This window comes from Panthera onca, chromosome B1 (assembly GCF_046562875.1).
Source record: "Panthera onca isolate mPanOnc1 chromosome B1, mPanOnc1 haplotype 2, whole genome shotgun sequence".
In the NCBI taxonomy this organism is placed as follows: domain Eukaryota; kingdom Metazoa; phylum Chordata; class Mammalia; order Carnivora; family Felidae; genus Panthera; species Panthera onca.
In genome coordinates, this window is record NC_138342.1 from 164,071,559 (window position 1) to 164,090,712 (window position 19,154).

The following is a 19,154-nucleotide window of genomic DNA, read 5'->3' on the forward strand; positions in this document are numbered from 1 at the left end:
CAGATGTAAAAATCCTCAACAAAATACCAGCAAACCAATTTCAACAATACAATAAAAGGGTCACACACCATGACCAAGTAGGATTTATTCTAGAGATTCAAGGATGGTTCAATATCCCCAAATAAGTCAATACGGTACACCACATTAACAAAATGAAGGATATAAGTCAAGTGATCATTTTAACAGATGCAGAAAAAGCATTTGACAAAATTCAACCTTCATTTATGATAAAAATGCTCAAAAAAAGCAGGTATAGAGGGAATGTACCTCAACATAATAAAGGCCATATATGATGAGCCCACAATTAACATCAACCTCAATGGTGAAAAGCTGAGAGCTTTTCCTCTAAGATCAGGAGTAAGACAAGGATGCCTATTCTCACCACTTTTATTCAACATCAGATTGAAAGTCCTAGCAGAGCAATCAGGCAAGAAAAAAAAATAAAAGGTATCCAATTTGGAAAAGAAGTAAAACTTGTTATTTGCAGGTGACATATAGAGAAAACCCTAAAGACTCCATAAAAAAAAATGTAGAATAAATGAATTCAGTAAAGTTGAAGAATATAAAACCTGCTGTATTTCTATACATTAATAATGAACTACCAGAAAAAGAAATTATGAAAACAATTCCATTTACAACTGCATCAAAAAGAATAAAACACCTAGAAGTAAATTTAACCAAGCAGGTGAAAGACCTGTATGTTGAAGACAAAACACTGTTACAGATATACATAAGACATTAATGAAGGCAATTAATGAAAAAAACAAATAAATGGAAAGATATTCCATACTAACAGACTGGAAAAATATTGTTAACATGTCCACATTACGCAAAGCCATCTATAGATTCAATGCAATTCCCATCAGAACGCCAATGAGGTTTTTCACAAAAACAGAAAAAACAATCCTAAAATTTGTATGGAACAACAAAAGACCCCTAATAGCCAAAGCAATCTTGAGAAAAAAAGCTCCCTGATTTCAAACTACATTACAAAGCTATAGTAATTAAAATAGTACAGTATTGGCAGAAAAACAGAGATCAATGCAACAGAATAGAGGACCCATAAATAAACCCATGCATACATGGTCAATTAATTTACAACAAACAAGGTGAGAATATACAATGGGGGAAAAGACAGCCTCTTCAATAATGTTGGGACAACTGGACAGCCACATGTGAAAGAAGGAAGCTATACAACTCTACTATACCGCACACAAAAAGTAACTCAAAATGGGTTAAAGACTTGAATTTAAGACCTGAAACTGTAAAACTCCTAAAAGAAAACATAGGTGGTAAAGTCCTCAACAGTTTTTAACAATTTTTTTTTAATCTGATACCAAAAAGCAAAAACAAAAGCAAAAAACAGTAAGTGGGACTATATCAAACTGAAAAGCTTTTGCACAACAAAATAAAAAGGCAACACACTGAGTAAGAAGATATCTGCAAATCACATATCCAAAAAAGAGTCAATATCCAAAATAATAAAGAACTCATCCAACTCAATAGCAAAAAACAATCTAGTTAAAAATGAGGAGATCTGAACATTTTTACCACCACAGACATAAAGATGGGCCACAGGTACACGAAAAGATGCTCTACATCAATAATCAACAGTGAAATGCAAATCTAAAACGCAAGAAGGTATCACCTCACACCTGTCAGAATGGCTATCATCAAAAAGAGTAGAAATTACAAGTGTTGGTGAAAATGTGGAGAAAAGGGAACTTCTGCACTGCTGGTAGGAATGTAAATTGGTGCAGCCACTATGGAAAATATTATGGAGGTTCCTCAAAACTTAAAAATAGAACTACCATAAAATCCAGCAATTCCACTTCTGGGTATATATCCAAAGAAAACAAAAACAATTTAAAAAGATATGTACAGGGGCGCCTGGGTGGCTCAGTCGGTTGGGCGGCCAACTTCAGCTCAGGTCATGATCTCGCGGTCCGTGAGTTCGAGCCCCGCGTCGGGCTCTGTGCTGACAGCTCAGAGCCTGGAGCCTGTTTCGGATTCTGTGTCTCCCTCTCTCTGACCCTCCCCCTTTCATGCTTTGTCTCTCTCTGTCTCAAAAATAAATAAACGTTAAAAAAAATTAAAAAAAAAAAAAGATATGTACACCCCCATGTTCACTGCAGCATTACTTACAATAGCCAAGATATATAAGCAACCTAAGTGTCCATAAATAAAGAAACTGCAGTGTGTGTCTAAGTATATAATCTTATTCAGCCAAAACAAAAACAAAAAAAAACCTAGCAATTCCTAACCCAACCACCAGCTGTGCTGAAATGAAATAAAGTGGGTATGTTGCAAAACTAACCCCCCAAAAAAACCAAATCGTGCCGTTTCTGACAACATAGACAGACCTCATTATGTTAAGTGAAGTCAGACAGAGAAAAACAAACACCATGTATGCTGTTTGTATGTGGAATCTATAGATAGATAGATAGAACCAAACTCCTAGATACAGAGAACAGAACAAATTGGTGGTTGCCAGAAGAAGGGGGTAAGGTAGAAGGTAGGAGAAATGATGAATTTTTTTGTTTTTCAGTTTCAATAAATTGAATTTTAAGTAAATAAATGAAAAGTAGGAAACAGCCTGATACATAAGTAAATTATCTGAAGCTGTAGTTCTCTCTCTTTCTCTCTTTTAAAGTATAATTCATGAAAAATTACAAATCTATTTGCCAAGATTTGAAGTAGAAAAATTTTGGTCTTTTCTCTATACTTACTTGATCAACAGTATTTTATGTACCCACATTCTTTATAATTTCTTTCTGGAAATAAAGCAAGCATCATGATGCTCATCACATGATTTGTTTTGTAATTTATGAAATGTAAAGATATTCTTGACTTAAGGTTATGCCTTAAATTTCTATAGGAAGATTCTTTGTGGTTCTACCAAAAAAGCACCATCTTTTTCCTACGAGCTCTTATTTGTCCATTCTTGCAACTTCATCTTCAGCCTCTCAATTTCTGCCATAGTTATTACCACCTTACTTTCATCTAAATAAGTATCTTTAATATCTTTTTCTATTCCATAACCAGTGTTTAATAATCAAATAAACCTATTCCAGATAACTAGTGTTATTTCAAATAATGCACTTGTGGAATACATTTTGCTTCTAAGTGAACTTTTACCTGTGGGCCAATCTGAAGTGCTTGATTTTCTGTTGCCCTTTTTCCTGATTCTATATTGCTCAGAGTAATCTACCACTTCCCCTCGAGGTTTCCGCCCATCAGGGGAAGGGGTGAAGAATTTGGTAAGGCCATCAATGAGCCCTTTGGTTTTCTTGTTGAACTTCAAGGGGTGACTGCTATCTCTGCAGAAGTCCAAGCCATCTATTCGCTCTAAATATCCTTCTTCTGATGACGATGCTGATTGGCTGGAGAGAGTGATTTTACGTTTACGACCCCTTCCAGGACCAGTTCGAACTTTGCTGAAGGGACCTTTTGATCTAAAGAATCAAACAGGGAAAAGGGTAACTATTAAAAAAGAAATTTTTAAAAGGTTTCTATTTAATATATAACTTGTAATTGGTAAATAACCTGTGGCTTTATTAAAAAAAAAACCACAGTTACGAATATTCCATAAATCATAAATACTATAGGGAATGAGAAATAATATTGTTATTAGAAATATCTACTTCCAGGAAGCCTAATATTTCATAGCAAAATGAATCCTAGGTTGGGAGTCAGAAGCCATGTTTGACTCATAATTCTGCCACTTTCTAGCTATACCTCTTGGAGAAATCATTGTCTAAACACCAGTGTCTTCATCTGTAAAATGAGAGTTGGACCAGATGACAACTAAGACCCTTCCAAGTATAAAGTCTCATGATCTCTGCACCAACTCAGAGTTACACTTTACCTTTAAACACAAGGATGTATTACCCTCTGAAAGTCAGAAATCAAAAGATTATCTCATAGGAATATTTTAAAGCTTAGATTTAAGATTTAAAATATGAACTACAATACTGGTGCTATATATTTCAAGCTGCTAATGCCCATTCCTTTCAGTTATTAAGACTGTCATCTTTAAGACACTCTTAAGTGTAGAAAAGGTGGGTAAAATTTTTAATAGAGGTTTATAGGCTTAAAGATATTTTGCATATTATCAAAGGGGAATTACTTATAGAAATACTCCATAAAAAAAAAAAAAACAAAAAAAAAACTACTACTGAATCTTGCCCCACCTCCTCCAGACATAGCCCAGTTTCCTAGTCCACAAGGGATAATTATATACCTGATTTCTGCTAACAGATGAAAAACACATTATTTTATTTTACATCAGGACACAGAAATGCGACTCAGCTATGACCTCAACAGAAAAAGCTACACAGTGATTTGTACATCTAATATAAACTACTGAGACTACATGAGAAATCTATGAAATGCTATAGCAACATAATTTTTTCTTTGTTTACATAAGAGGAACAATATAAGACAGTGGCTGAGTCAGACTTTGGTGCCAGGCTACTTGGGTTTTAATCCCAGTTCAACATTTATTATAAAATGTAGTTTCCTTATTTCCTTCTTATTTGAAAAATAAGAGTAACAATAGTATCTACTTCATTTGGTTGTTGGGAAAATTAAATGATTAACACACTGTAAGACACTCAGAACTTTAATAACTTTGTTCTAACTTTATTCTACTGAATAAAGAGCTCTTTATTAAGAGCTCAGTAAGTATTAGCCCTTTTTATTACATGAAAGTGCCAGTTGTAACAACTGAAAATTTTTTTCATAAAGCAAACAAGTGACTCCTACACTACAGACAAACCCTATTCTTTTCTCCCCTCACCTTGCCACAAGTACAACTTACACCGTGTTTTGTTTCTTTAACCTGTTTTTTGGACGTCCTATTGGGTTAGCATAGCGCCGTTTTATCTGTGCCGCCTTCTTCTGTAGAAGTTTTCGTCCTTTTTTCCTAGGTCGACATATTTGACATATCCACATACCTATAAAAAAATCAAATTCCACATAAAAGCACAATAGACACAGATACACTGAAAGAATTCAGATACTCTAAGCCAGTAGTTCTTAACCACTTTTAGGTCAAGAACGCTTTTAAAACACTGATGAAAGCCCCCTAAAAAAATAAACATGAAAATGTACACACACAAAATTCTACAAATGATTGGAAAAGACGCACAAGTATTCTGAAGCCCACATATGGTTGAAGTCCACTGATCCTCAGGTAAAAAAAAAAACCATGGTCTATACCTGGCACCCAGATTCTACAAGAAAAGAAGCCAGGTTTCCTTAAGTAATAGATGATTCCAGGACTGAAGCAGGGAAAATACTGGATAACCTGAAGCATCTCATGGTGCCAGAAAATGGAAAAGTATTCAAAAGATGAGGAAGGCATGTCAAAAGGACCTACAAGCCAACTTGAAGGAGCTCCCAATAGCCAAATCTGGGTCATTCTGAACAAAAAAAAAAAGAAATAATCATGTCAATGGATTATAACCCACTGAGTAAAATAAATACCCATCAGTCCATAAGAATATAAGTAATTGAATAAATAAATGGGAAAAGCGATAGCTCTTCTTTACAGCAGAATTCCAATTAGTAAATACAGAAGGGATGATGGAAGCTGAAAAATAATCAATATGCAAACACCAAAGTAAAACTGGTACAAACAAGAATCACTGATGGATGCTAAAGTCAGTGCAAAGAGGAAAAAGAATAACTTTAAGGTCAGGTTTCTTCTGTAATCAAGTGATCAAAGTTAACATTACCAGTAATAAAACATATTAGTATTATACACCTACACTACAATGCACTAAGAAGGGCACAGTATCAATTCTGTGGTGTTCTTGTCAAACTTCATAATCTTAATTTAATCATTATAAAGAAAGAGACAGACCCAAATTGAAGCACTTTCTACAAAATCGCTAATGAGTATTCTCCAAAAGTGTCAAGGTCAGGAAAGACAGTCTAGGGAATTAACAGACTGGAAGAGACCCATGATGATTAAATGCAGTATGAAATCCAGCACTGGATTTTGGACCACAAATTCAAATAAGGTGTATAGATTTACTAATCGTATCATATCAATGTTAGTTTCCTGGTTTCAGTAATTGTACTACAGTTTTATAAGATGTTGACATTAGAAGAAGCTGTGTAATGGGTACAGTAGGAAGTCTCTGTACTATTTTTGCCACTTGTCTGTCAGTCTGCAATTATTTCAAAATAAAATGATTCCTGCTTTAAGCTGCTATAAAACTTCTTTTGTAGGCATTAAATACAAACAAATGAAGTCCTAAGAAAATCTTTCTTATCTTGAAGGATTCTCAGAAGACCTGTTACCCAAACTTCCAAGTAAATGGAAAAGGTAGCAAAGGGGGTGACATAAGAGTGACATAAGAAGAGACTCAAGTTAAGATTCTAAGTGGAATAACTTAACTATACCTAAGGTTGAGTCCCTTTCCATCCACAGGAAAATTTTTTCTGAGCAGAAATTATAAAATACTCTATAAGCATTTTACTTAAGAAACCTGTTAAGTCACAAAAACAGAGTTAAAAATGGAATTTATGATAAGGCAAAGCAGGAGACACTAACTGTTTTTGTTTTTGTTTTTTTTTTAAGAAACTATAAGCATATAATAGGATGGAAGTTCAACCAACAGGCAGTTACATCCCAACCAAATACTTGTCAAGGAATAGGAGTCAAAAGAATAGAATACACTAAGCTATATTCTTATGATTTAACACACAAAAATTATCTGTTTACAAATTATTTTATTAAAAAAAAAGGCTCTAGGCCTTTCAAAAGTGATGAACAGTGAAATAACCAATACTTATATAATCAACATGATCTAATACAATTTCATTTCTTCCTTTATAGAAAGAGATATTTCAAAATTACATAAGGCATGTATTTTGTCCTCTAGCTATAGGACTGGCAAATACTCATAAATGAACCACTTCACTCTCCATGGATACTTAAACATTGAAAATAGAGGAAGATAATAATGAATCCATACACATAGGAATGTCAAGATGCCTAAACAGACTGTCCCCACCTTTAAGGTGCCAGCTCTCTTCCTACTTATACAACCCCAAATAGAAAGACGGAAATTATTCTTTCATTTTAACAAAGTAGACAAAAAGTACTTTCACGGACATGCCCGTTACAGTGCCAGTCTGACTTCAGGAAGTATTTCTCACCTTTTGGCATCCGGGTGAGTGGCGGATCACAACACTCCATGTGAAAACCTCGGTCACAGGAATCACAAAAGAGCATATTATCCTAAAAAAGAGAAGGGACAGTTCTGCTTAACCTTATGAAACAAAAACACATCAGGATCACGGCTTCATAAAACCTAGAAAGCTTCAATGATCTCACAAAGATGAAGAGCTACTATAGTAGTAAAAGTTTCCTTAATTTGCATTAAACTGAGTAAATGGACACTCCAAGTTAGCAAAAAGTTTTGCTTCATCTAATCTTTAATAAAGAACTACAGTTTCATAACTTTCAGATATAAGCTAACTTTAGTTTGTTCTAATGGAAAAGAGAAAAGGATGATTTGTAGTTAATACACTGACCATTCCTAAATGAATGCGCCTCCATAATACTCAAACAAATTTCAGAAGTATTTCTTTAAAGTAGCTTAGTCTTTCTGCAAACATAGAATTAAGGTGTTTTAGAAACTACCTAGAATAGAAAGAATCCAAGTCTCAAATACCAAGTATTCTAAACTAATGATGTGTAATTGAATGGGACCAGTGTTTCAAATTCTGCTGGTCCAAGGGAATGAAAAATAATCAACAAAACTTTGAGGAAAATATTAGGTGTACACTCTACTTCTACATGAAATAGTCACATCAGAAAGCAAGGATACTCACTGCATTCTTGCCTTGATCTCGACAGGAGCTGCACGTTTTACACTCAATGCACTGCCACCGTAAGGCCTTCACTCTAACCGTTAATTCAGGGGAAAACTTTAAACAGGATGGATGACCTAACAGGAGGGGAAAATTCTCAAATGAAACAATCAAGAATCATTTTGTAATTGTATTAAAGGAATGATGAAGAAAAAGGCAATTACCTTAAATCAAAATATGTATCAAAGAAGAGATGCCCTTGGAAGCTTGCCATATGTGTCTCATCAGGATTTGGCATTCCAATTCAGTTGTACTGATGCTAAGTATAATTTAGTACACCACCTCCCCAATATGATTATAAAACACCTGACAGGGGTGCCTGGGTGGCGCAGTCGGTTAAACGTCCGACTTCAGCCAGGTCACGATCTCGCGGTCTATGAGTTCGAGCCCCGCGTCAGGCTCTGGGCTGATGGCTCGGAGCCTGGAGCCTGTTTCCGATTCTGTGTCTCCCTCTCTCTCTCTGCCCCTCCCCCGTTCATGCTCTGTCTTTCTCTGTCCCAAAAATAAATAAAAAACATTGAAAAAAAAATTAAAAAAATAAAAATAAAAAAAAAAAATAAAACACCTGACAAACTCCTAACTTGTAATAAGCCTGCATTAAAGCATCATGAGTATACACATGCTTATACGTATACCAATACATAATATGCTCAGGTCATTTCTGGAAGGACACAAAAACTGTTTGCAACTATAATGTCCTAAGATATGAAACTATAAACATTTTGATTTTTAAAATATTTTTTATAAATTTTATTTATTTATTTTGAGAGAGAGAGAGAGAGAGAGACCGACCCTTGAGTCGGGGAGAGGCAGAGAGAGGGAGAGAGAGATAATCCCAAACAGGCTCCTTACAGTCAGCGCAGAGCCCAACTCAGGGCTCAAGCCCACGAACCATGAGATCATGACTGAGCCAAAGTTGGATGCTCAACTGACTCAGCCACCCAGGTGCCTCAAAACTATAAACATTTTGAATAAGGATTTTACCTTTCACTTTATACCCTTCTGTGCTCTCAATTTTTTAGCAATAACGTATTACTTTTATAACTGAAAATCTATTTTTATTAAATCCCATCATTTAAAGTGAGCTACTTCCTCATATTTTAAGGCACTCAAGCTAAAAACTAATACCTAAACAATATTTCTATTGTGATCAAAATTAACAGCAACAGAAAAAATTTTCCTCTTCCAAAAGAGTATCGTTTGATTCTCAAAATTATAGAAAAGTAAATCTGCCTTCACTCTGGGAAGATTTGTCCTTTTCCTCTAAAAGTTGGTTATGTTTATTTTTCTTTGGTGAGAGAAAAGCCTGGTTATTTTTTCTCCTCTCTCTTCTATTCCTAAATTTCTCTTTTATGAGATGATATGAAGTTTATCAAAATATCACTGACATTAAAGGAAAATGGGAGAGGAAGTGTAAAAATCTCATTCATAATCTCCTCGTCCTAGATTAGCCATTTCCTGTTCTACTTTTCCTTTGTAGACTTCCTAAAGGTGCTTGCATGGTTTTTTTTTTTTTTTCTTTTTTTTTTTTTAATTTTTTCCCAACGTTTTTTATTTATTTTTGGGACAGGGAGAGACAGAGCATGAACAGGGGAGGGGCAGAGAGAGAGGGAGACACAGAATCGGAAACAGGCTCCAGGCTCCGAGCCATCAGCCCAGAGCCTGACGCGGGGCTCGAACTCACGGACCGCGAGATCGTGACCTGGCTGAAGTCGGACGCTTAACCGACTGCGCCACCCAGGCGCCCCTTGCATGGTTTTAATTATAGAGTACATACAGTTTTGTTTTGCTTTTCTTCATCCTTTTAGTCAAGTAAACTTTATATTCTTTAAACTATAACCTATAACCTACCTGACACTACTTCCCTATTGTTAACTAATTAAACTACTACCTGTAATAGAATACTACAATGAATTATTTTATATCTACAGATTCTTCCCTTCTTTTATTTATTGACTTTGAGAGAGAGGGAGAGAATATGCAAATGTGAGCAAGGGAGGGGCAGAGAGAGAGAGAGAGAGAGAGAGAGAGAGAGAGAATATTCCAAGCAGGCTCTGAGCTGTCAGCATGGAGCCAGATGTGGGGCTCCATTTCATGAACCGTGAGATCATAACCTGAGCTGAAATCAAGAGTCAGATGCTTAACCAATTGAGGCACCCAGGTGCCCCATCCTTCTTTTAAATTAATTCCTTAAAATAAATTTCTGTAAGTGGGGTTGGTAAGTGAAATGAAAGAAACATACCAGCAAAGTACCAACGTTTTAATACAATTTCATCAACTCTAGGTTTGGGCTCTTTTATCTTTCAAATTTTATTATTATAAAAGTTATAAAATGGCTTTCACTGCTGCACTGGTGTGCATGCCTATAATTACTTGGGTAAAATGTTTTTTTAATATGTTCAACAATTAACTTTCGTTCATAGGCTCTGCCCTTTGACTTTATGCTAGAAATGTAAGCACGCTCTTCATAGCTTTTGGTCCTTTATCATATATAATGCAATTATTTTCCCCCAAAATTTTTTACTTTTTAAAATTTCGGGTATTTTAGTTCTCACTTTGGTAATATCAAATATCATATACTTAACTATGTTCATAGTTTTCTTCCTTGCCTACTGTAATAGTCAGGCTCCAAGCTGCCCTCCAAACGTTCTTGTCTTCTGGCAAGAATACCAATTGACACCTGTGTAGTTCCCTCCCACACAGAATAGGGCTGATTTGTGTGCTGCAATGACAGGCTAAGGCTAGGTAACAAAAGATATTGCCGATTCCACCTTGCTACCTCTATCAGATACCTGCTTAGGGGATGCTGTGGGCAATTCATTTTTTTTTTTTAATATGAAGTTTATTGTCAAATTGGTTTCCATACAACACCTAGTGCTCATCCCAACAGGTGCCCTCCTCAATGTGCTGTGGGCAATTCATACAGCCCTATGAAGAGGTCTACATGGCAAAGAACTGAGGCTCCCTGTCAACAGGCAGCATTAACATGCCAGCCAAGTGAGTTATCATGGAATGGAAGCCTTCAGATAACTGAGTACCAGTTAAAATCTTGATTGCAACCTCATGAAAGATTCCAAGTAAAAATGACTTAGGCAGGCCATTCCCAAATTCCTAACAGGAACAACATGAATTAAAAACTGTTGTTGCTTTTAGCTGCTATGTTTTGGAGTGGTTTGCTTCTATAGCAACACATAACCAATATTTATTCTACTAGTTCTTTAAAAGTTCCCTCTACTGTTTTCAAATTGCAAAGAACTCAGAGACCACCCCAAATATAATGCTTCTTAGAAGACAGGGGTATACCACAACTCTCCTTCCACCCCCATTTTATTCCCACCTCACCTGAGTAGATTTTTATCTGTTTTATGTATTTGGGCTCCCATACAATTTCTTAAGGGTGCTCCTACTAAAATAGTTTGGAAGTCAATGCATTATAGGACATGTCACTATATTTTTATCTAATATTTTATGATTTTATGGTTTATATTTAACTGTAAAATCCATCCCAAGTTCATTATGGTTTGTGATTATTATGCTGGAATATGGTCACCTACCACTCAAGATCCCTCCCCACCTTCTTTTAAAGCCTTCTATCAACAAAAACCAAAAAGCTAAAAACTGTACTTCCTAGACTCTTTTGCAGCTTGGCTCTAGATATGAATTAACTCCTACCAACTGGATGTTTGAGTGACTTTTTGAAAGGGAGAAATGAAACAAAGACCACTTTTCTTCTGGTACTGCCAGTACCCAGCCACTTTTCACCTTCGTGGCCATCCAGAGGTAAATGTGGAGATGGCCAAATTCAGCCTTTCAATATCCAGCTACAGCCCAGTAGCCCCCTGCTTCCACCTCTTCCAGATGGAGACAGATATAGTGACTCCCCTGGTGGATCACTTCTGCGATATTCTAAGATCAGTCCCTAAAGCCCAGCCTAGAGCTCTCCTCTTCAGCATTTCTAATAATTTCACAAATATTTTGTTCTCGCATTAAATTTCTTTCCTCTTGAAGTATCTACAGTGATTTCTGGTTTCTTGACTAAATCATGGTTGTTATAGATATAAAACACTGAAAATTAAGCCAATGATCAGAGATAATGTTGATTTACTAAGGCCTTCCTACAAAAACTTTTAAGTTCTGAAAATATAGACCAAGAATATCTCTAGAATTGACAAACTAGAAGAGTCTTTGCAAAATCTTTTTTAGACCTCAGGATCTCACACAGCTCACTAAATTGCAGTGTCAACATTCCATTTCCCAATGTGACACATGTAAGTTTCTATCAAGAAGAACAAACGTGTTATCATCCCCGTTCTATTCATAAAGCCTGATGCATAAATCAAGAAAGATAAGTAGTGATTATTAAAGAAGCTAGCAATAATTTCAAACTGATTGCTGTGATTTGAACAGATGTTTGATAGTCAAATATAAAGATCAACAAGAAAAAATAAGTCTGTGGAAAGATTTTTATAAAAAACAAAAATCCGAAACTAAGACCTGATTGAAATTAACTGAATAAAACATGTCAACTATACATTTAAATCCCTCCCTCGCCTAGAAGATTCATCTCAGTTACCTAAAACCAGCATCAAAGTATTGTTTTATAAGGATCAAGGATACCATCTCAGTTAAATACACTTCCCTCCTGCCTGAGAGCATACATCAGAAGGAATAAAGGAGATTACATACCACTGTTGCCACAGTCGGCACAGGAGATGAGTTCTTCTGGCTTCTTTTCTCGGTTTTGTTCTTTTGTACCAAGACAGAAACTACAGATGGGGATTGGTTCAGCAACAGGCTACAAAGAAAAAAACAATTCACTCAGGTACGAGTACTTTATTTTCAGTATTAATTCAAAGACATTAAAATTACAGTTTTAAATTCCTATGAGAGTTACACGTAACCAAGACAACTGTATCACTCTCCTAAATTTCCAACTAAGTAAGGGAGTTTTAACAAAGCCTGCTTTGGCTGGGCCTTTACAACTAGTCCTTCTAGTGGCAACTTTGGTCCAAAAAAATCACATACCAACCATCATTTTCACTCAGAAACTTAATGACATAATATGGACTGGACAAAGCAAATCCTTCACCTAAAACAAAAAATTCAACTGAATTAGTCATAAGAAATCATAGTATCAGACCTTAAAAGGTATGTGGTGTCAGAGAAGTGATAAAATGTGCAGAAATAAACACCATACAAGGCAGCAGACCTTAAGTGGTAGAAGAGACAACCAATAAGTACTCTGTACAAGTATAAAAGATAAATTTCAGTTGTGGTTTGGAGGAGAAGGGTTGAAAGAGGAAGATAACATGTATTAAGTACTAGTACTAGGCTATGGGATCTTGAGAAGTTTGTCCAAGGACAATAGACAAAACAATTGTTAAAACTGGGTTTAAACCTAGGCTTACATGTGGCTCTACAACACTACCCCCTTCCCCTCCAGCCCAAAGGATGGAGAGAAAGGCAGTACAGGTAACATAAATAAGATAAATTTAGGTGTGCAGTCTGCTAAAGCCAGTGCTTAAAGGATATGGTTTCTGTCATAAGTGGTAGTAGAGAGGGTGGGTAGATCACTTCAGTTTGTGAAGACTGCCACTGAATGTCTTATAAAGTTGGATTTTACACTGCAGGAAGAAAACAATAGAAGGCTACTGAACCAAAAGAAAATCACCTGTATTTGAGCAAAACATCCAGTAGCAATATCAAAGATGAATGAGGAGAAACCTAAAGATGGATAGAACATTTAAACAATGACCACAATAGTCTGGTGAAGACAAGAACCTGAACCAAAGCTAAAAAAAATGGAACAGAAAAAACAGCTATGGACTTAGAAATAAACTAGTTGTGGAAGGTAATAGAAAAGGAAATGAGTTTAATAAGACTGACTTAATGAAAAGATGGTGTGAAAGGTAAGTCATTTTAAAGAAGAAAATCAGAAGAAAACCAAAGATGCTGAGTCTGATTTTAGATGTGTTTAGCTAGAGGCAATCTCAGTCAAATCTCAACCACTTATATGGGAGAGAGGCATAAAGAACTCAAGATTCTTTTAGACAACTGGTGAAAACAGATAAAATGTCTGTCAGTGCTATTACAGAAGTGTTACAATGAGAAACAACAGAGGAATCAAGCGGGGGAAATGGGTAGCAAGGAAAGGTTTCCCAGACTTAAGTTCTTCTGGAGGTACTTGACAGGGAAGGTGTTCAAAGAAAATATAGAATCAAGCTTGAGAGGAGGGGGATGAGCTTAGTTTGGGACTGACTCATGGAGCTTAAAATGCCTATGGAGCATCTATGTAGCAATGCCCATGGGCTTTGTGATACAGGAATCTGAAGTCCAGGAGAATGGTTAGTCTGGAAATAATCTAGAAATCATATACCTATAAAATGGCATTAAGATTCTCAAAATTGAGGAGTTCTCTCATGGAGAACAGGTAGAAAGAAGAGACCTAAGGTCAGAATACCAAAATTTAAGTGGCTGTTAGAGGAAAAATCCTGAAAAGGAAGTGGATTAGTGAAAGAGTTGGATGGTACATCAATAATGTCCAACACAAGCAAATTAACAGTATTGCTCAGCCAAGAGACGAAATGAGAGATGAAAAGCTGGAAGTTGTCTTAATAATTGTGGCTGTGGTAAAGACTACCACATCCTTTCTTTAAAAAGGAATATAAAAAAGAACCAGGGAGTAAAGTTAGGAAAGACTTCACTGAGGAGTAGAAATTGGAAGTAAACACTAAGTGAGAAGACCAGCCACAGAATGGAAGATATTAACAACATATTTAACTAACAAATGGCTCACAGCCAGAATATATTAAGAACTCTTACCTGTCAGTATGTAAAAGACAGACAATTCAATAGAAAACTAGGCAAAAGTCTTCACCAGGCACTTGACAACAGCAGGTACGTAAATAATAAATGGCCAATAAACATAAGAAAAGATGCTCAACCCATTAGCCATCAAGGAGGTAGAGCTTCATGAACGGCTAAAATTATAAAGACTGGCAATAGTTAAGTGCTGATAAGAAACTAGAACAACAGAACTCTTAACACTGCTGATAAGAATATAAATTGACAAAACTACTCTGAAAACGATTTGACAGTATTCACTAAAATTAAAGGCATATCATATGACTCAGCACTTCCATTCCTAGCAATATATCCACCAAATGAAGCACACACACATATGTACAATAAAACATACACAAAAATGGTAAGAACAGCATTATTCATAACAAAATTTACTCAAACAAAAAATTACCCAAATAACCAGCAATGGGTGTACAGATAAATTGTGCTATATCCATAGAGTATTAAACAGTAATGAAAATAACAGTTAACAACGTGGGTGACTATTACAAACAATGCTGAATGAGAGAAAAGACGCAGAAGACTACGTACTGTATCATTTTATTTATATAAAGTTCTAAAACAGTTCTATATAGTTATAAGTTGAGACAGCAGTTACCTTTAGAGAGAAAAGAAGAGGCAGTGAATTGGAAAGGGACTCTGAGGTGCTGATAATATTCTTTTTCTTGACCTGGATGGTGGCTTCATGAAGGCAACACTGGAGTTTGGAAATTAGAATAGGCTAGAGAGATTTAAAAGGCAGCAACATGTAGGTGATAACTGACAGCACCTAGTGAGCAAGAGGAGTGAAGTTGTAGTAAAAATGAACAAGGAGAGGGGATTGGAGAAGTGAGACAAAGTCTAAGCAGAAGAGTATGGGGGCAGGGGAAGAGGGGGGACAAGAAAGGACCAGTCTGAGGGAAAACAGAACGAAGAGGAAGTCCTAACACAAGAATTTCAAGAAGCAGAGAGCAACCAACAATCAATTTGGGGAAGATAAAATATCTACTGGATTGCACAACTGAGAAATAGTTGGAGACCTCACTAATAGTGAGCCTTTCTCAGGATAGGATTTGTCTTATCCTATGACAGGATAAGAGCTAAAGTCATAGGAACCAAGAAACTGCCATGAAGGGACAGAAAACAGACAAGATATGGCTTAAAAAAATGGCAAAAGGTTTTGATGTGTTCTAGGTATTTAAGATGCAAAAGACTAAACCTATTTAAATGTGGAGAAGACGACACACATGGTCAGAGAGATTCAAGAAACAAGAAATAACAGGAACATATTTTATGGTTAAGGTTTAGAGCTATACTATTCAACATGGTAGACCCTAAACCATGTGGCTATTTAAATCTGAAATAAAATAAATTTAATTCCTTGGTCACACTAGCTACATTTCTAGTGCTCAACATTCACATATGGCTAGTGATTATGGTACTGGACAATACAAATATAGAACAATTCCATCATTACAGAAAGTTCTACTGGATAATTAATACTGGTTTTGAAAAAAGGACGAATTTTAAAGCAGGGATAAAGGGACTGCCCTTCATAGTATAGGATGGTATCAATGCACACTATTTGTAGGTGGGATATGGTGGGAAAAGGGAAATGCTGAGGGTGCTCATTTCTGACAGATTCATTATTTCTGGAAAATAGGAAATAAAAATTGCCTGCCAAAAGTGGGACAGGAATTGGCTGGATAGAGCAGGAGAAAGTGAAAGCTGACTGAGAAAACTGACAAGTGAGATTGGCTGGGTCTAAGAGCAAAGATAGCAGAAAAAAAACCCTCCTATCAAAATGGAAAGTGGACACACATTTTTCAGGCAAGAAAGAATCAGAAAAATATGTTATTAACATAGAGAATAAATTCAAAATAGGAGAAAAGTTGATGGAGTTCCTACAAAATGGCCTCTATCTCTTCACTAAAATAGAAGACAATGTCACTTACTTAAACAGAAGTAGACCAGTATGAGTTTGGGCATTTACAAAAAGCAAAAAAAAAAAAAAAGGCTGGAAGTCTCCGTGTGGAAGATGATAGAGAATCAATTAGTGATGGAAAATAAAACTGTCAATCAGCCCTAACCACACAGCTAAGATCAGAAAGTGTAATTTGTAGTGTTTCCAATCAGAATAGTTCTACATCTTTCCTTAACTCCTCTGCAGCCTTGGACTGATAAAATCAGAGAGCTGTAGACTGATGAGATAAGCCAAAGGGTAAAGTCTACTAGAATGCAAATGCAAACACAGCTGACCTTTGAACAACATGGTTTGAACAATCTGGGTCCACTTATAAGTGGGTTTTTTACAAGTGTATGTTGTTACCTTATGATTTTTACTTTTTACTTTTTTCTTGGTGGGAGGGACAGAGAAGGAGAGAAAATCCCAAGCAGGCTCCGCACCATCAGTGCAAGGGGGGATCGATCTCTCGAACCATGACATCATGACCCAAGTCGAAATCAAGAATTGGATGCTTAACCTACTGAAACACCCAGGCGCCTCTATTTTATGATTTTGTTTTCTCTAACTTACTCTATTATAAGAATATAGTATATAATTATATAACATACAAAATATGTGCTAATTAACTATTTACATTATTGGTAAAGCTTCAGGTTAACAGCAGGCTATTTAGTTTTGTGGAGCCAAAAGTTATATATGAATTTTTGACTACACAGGGGTCAGAGTGCTGCGTTAAGAAGGGTCAACTAAAACGGTGGGACACAACGTTGAGGCTGGATCATAAGCAGGTGGGGGTTGATAAAAAGTGTCTGGAGTTAAAGTACCATGGAAATCTGATGAAATGAAAACAAAGGTCCACAGGAAGAAAAAAGGATTGAAGACTGGGGTCCACAGGGAAACTTTAGAATTTGTGATTTCTAAGTCTAAAGTCCTAGCTAATAAACGAAACCTCCAATGGCAAATGTGCATGAATTCTTTAATATTTAGTAAGCACTATTACAGACATTTGAGGGAACAATGGTGAAAAAGGCAGCCAAAGTCTCAACTTTCATAAAGTTAACACTCTAGCTGATGACAGAAAAAAGTATAATTAAAGACAAAGAAATTAAGAAGGCAAGGGGAGCCTGGATGGTTCAGTAAGTTAAGTGTTCAACTTCAGCTCAGGTCATGATCTCATGGTTCATGGGTTCAAGCCATGTGTTAGGCTCTCTGCAGTCAACACAGGGCCTGCTTCAAATCCTCTGTTCCTCTCTCTCTCTCTGTCTGCCCCTCTCCCCTTCTCTCTCAAAAATAAACAAACACTTAAAAAAAAATTAAGAAGTCAAGAAGCTGGGAATGCGTGATTTTAGAAGAATCATATAAATGTGTTCAAGTCAGCAAAAATGATTGCACCCAAGAATAGGGAGGTTTTGCAAAAACTTTTCTGAAGTTTTAGAGAAAACTTTTTATTTTTATGTTTTTAACTTTTTTTTTTTAACGTTTATTTATTGAGAGGCAGAGAGAGACAGAACATGAGCAGGGGAGGGGCAGAGAGAGAGGGAGACACAGAATCTGAAGCAGGTTCCAGGCTCTGAGCTGTCAGCACAGAGCCCGATGCGGGGCTCGAACTCACAAACTGTGAGATCATGACCTGAGTTGAAGTCGGACGCTTAACCAACTGAGCCATCCAGGTGCCCCTAATGTTTGTTTATTTTTGAGAGAGAGAGAGAGCGCGCACAAGTGTGCACACGAGGTGGGGGGACGGGCAAAGAGAGAGGCAGACAACAGAATCCAAAGAAGGCTCCAGGCTCTGAGCTGTCAGCACAGAGCCCAATGCGACGCTCGAACCCAGGAACTACAAGATCATAACCTGGGTCAAAGTCAGATACTTAACTGAGCCACCCAGGTGCCCCCACTACACACTTTTTAAAAAGCAGATGGGAAGAACTTCATGTCAGAAGAATTTGTTCAATAAAGGAACAAAAATCATCTTAGAGGCTGTGAAGACCAATGTGTGACCAATGTGTCAATTCTTCTTCTTGGGTCTCTCCCCACCCCCACCCTCCTTTTACAATAGGGTAAGAGTATGAAAAAGTAGCTCTACTAGTGGCATATGGACATAAGGTTATAATTCAACGTAATGACCTACTAGTGCTAAACCGGTACCACTTTCACATATAAAGTATATTATATTACTTCAGCAGTGTGGTTACAAAAAGAACAACTTGGGTTCAGATAAAGAATCCTGTGTAACCTACAGTCATAGTGGAGAAGAAGTCTACATTATAAGAAGCTGTAGGGCAGAGTAGGAATAGTATTATGATTCAAACTCAGTTACCATAATTAATAACATTAGTAATAGCAAAGTACTTGGTTAATCTGCTGCTACTTTTAGGATTAGATTATATGTAAGGGAGATTATATCATACTTAAGGGAGCAAACATACAAGGATGAAGAAAAGAGAAAGTCTGAAAA

At 36.4% G+C, this 19,154-nt stretch overlaps 1 protein-coding gene across 4 annotated transcripts in view; it reads right to left on the bottom strand.

The window, feature by feature from the left end:
• Window positions 1-19,154, bottom strand: part of KAT6A (lysine acetyltransferase 6A) — a 114,294-nt gene that overhangs the window by 43,773 nt on the left and 51,367 nt on the right. For 3 of the 4 annotated variants that reach the window (XM_060653437.3, XM_081795616.1, XM_081795615.1), the window contains 5 exons: window positions 12,577-12,685; window positions 7,852-7,967; window positions 7,174-7,255; window positions 4,823-4,958; window positions 3,139-3,455 (listed from right to left, as the gene is read on the bottom strand). In XM_060653437.3, the coding sequence (XP_060509420.3) occupies window positions 3,139-3,455; window positions 4,823-4,958; window positions 7,174-7,255; window positions 7,852-7,967; window positions 12,577-12,685 (760 nt within the window). The remainder of the gene's footprint in view (window positions 1-3,138; window positions 3,456-4,822; window positions 4,959-7,173; window positions 7,256-7,851; window positions 7,968-12,576; window positions 12,686-19,154) is intronic. The other variant, XM_060653441.3, reaches the window with a different exon arrangement.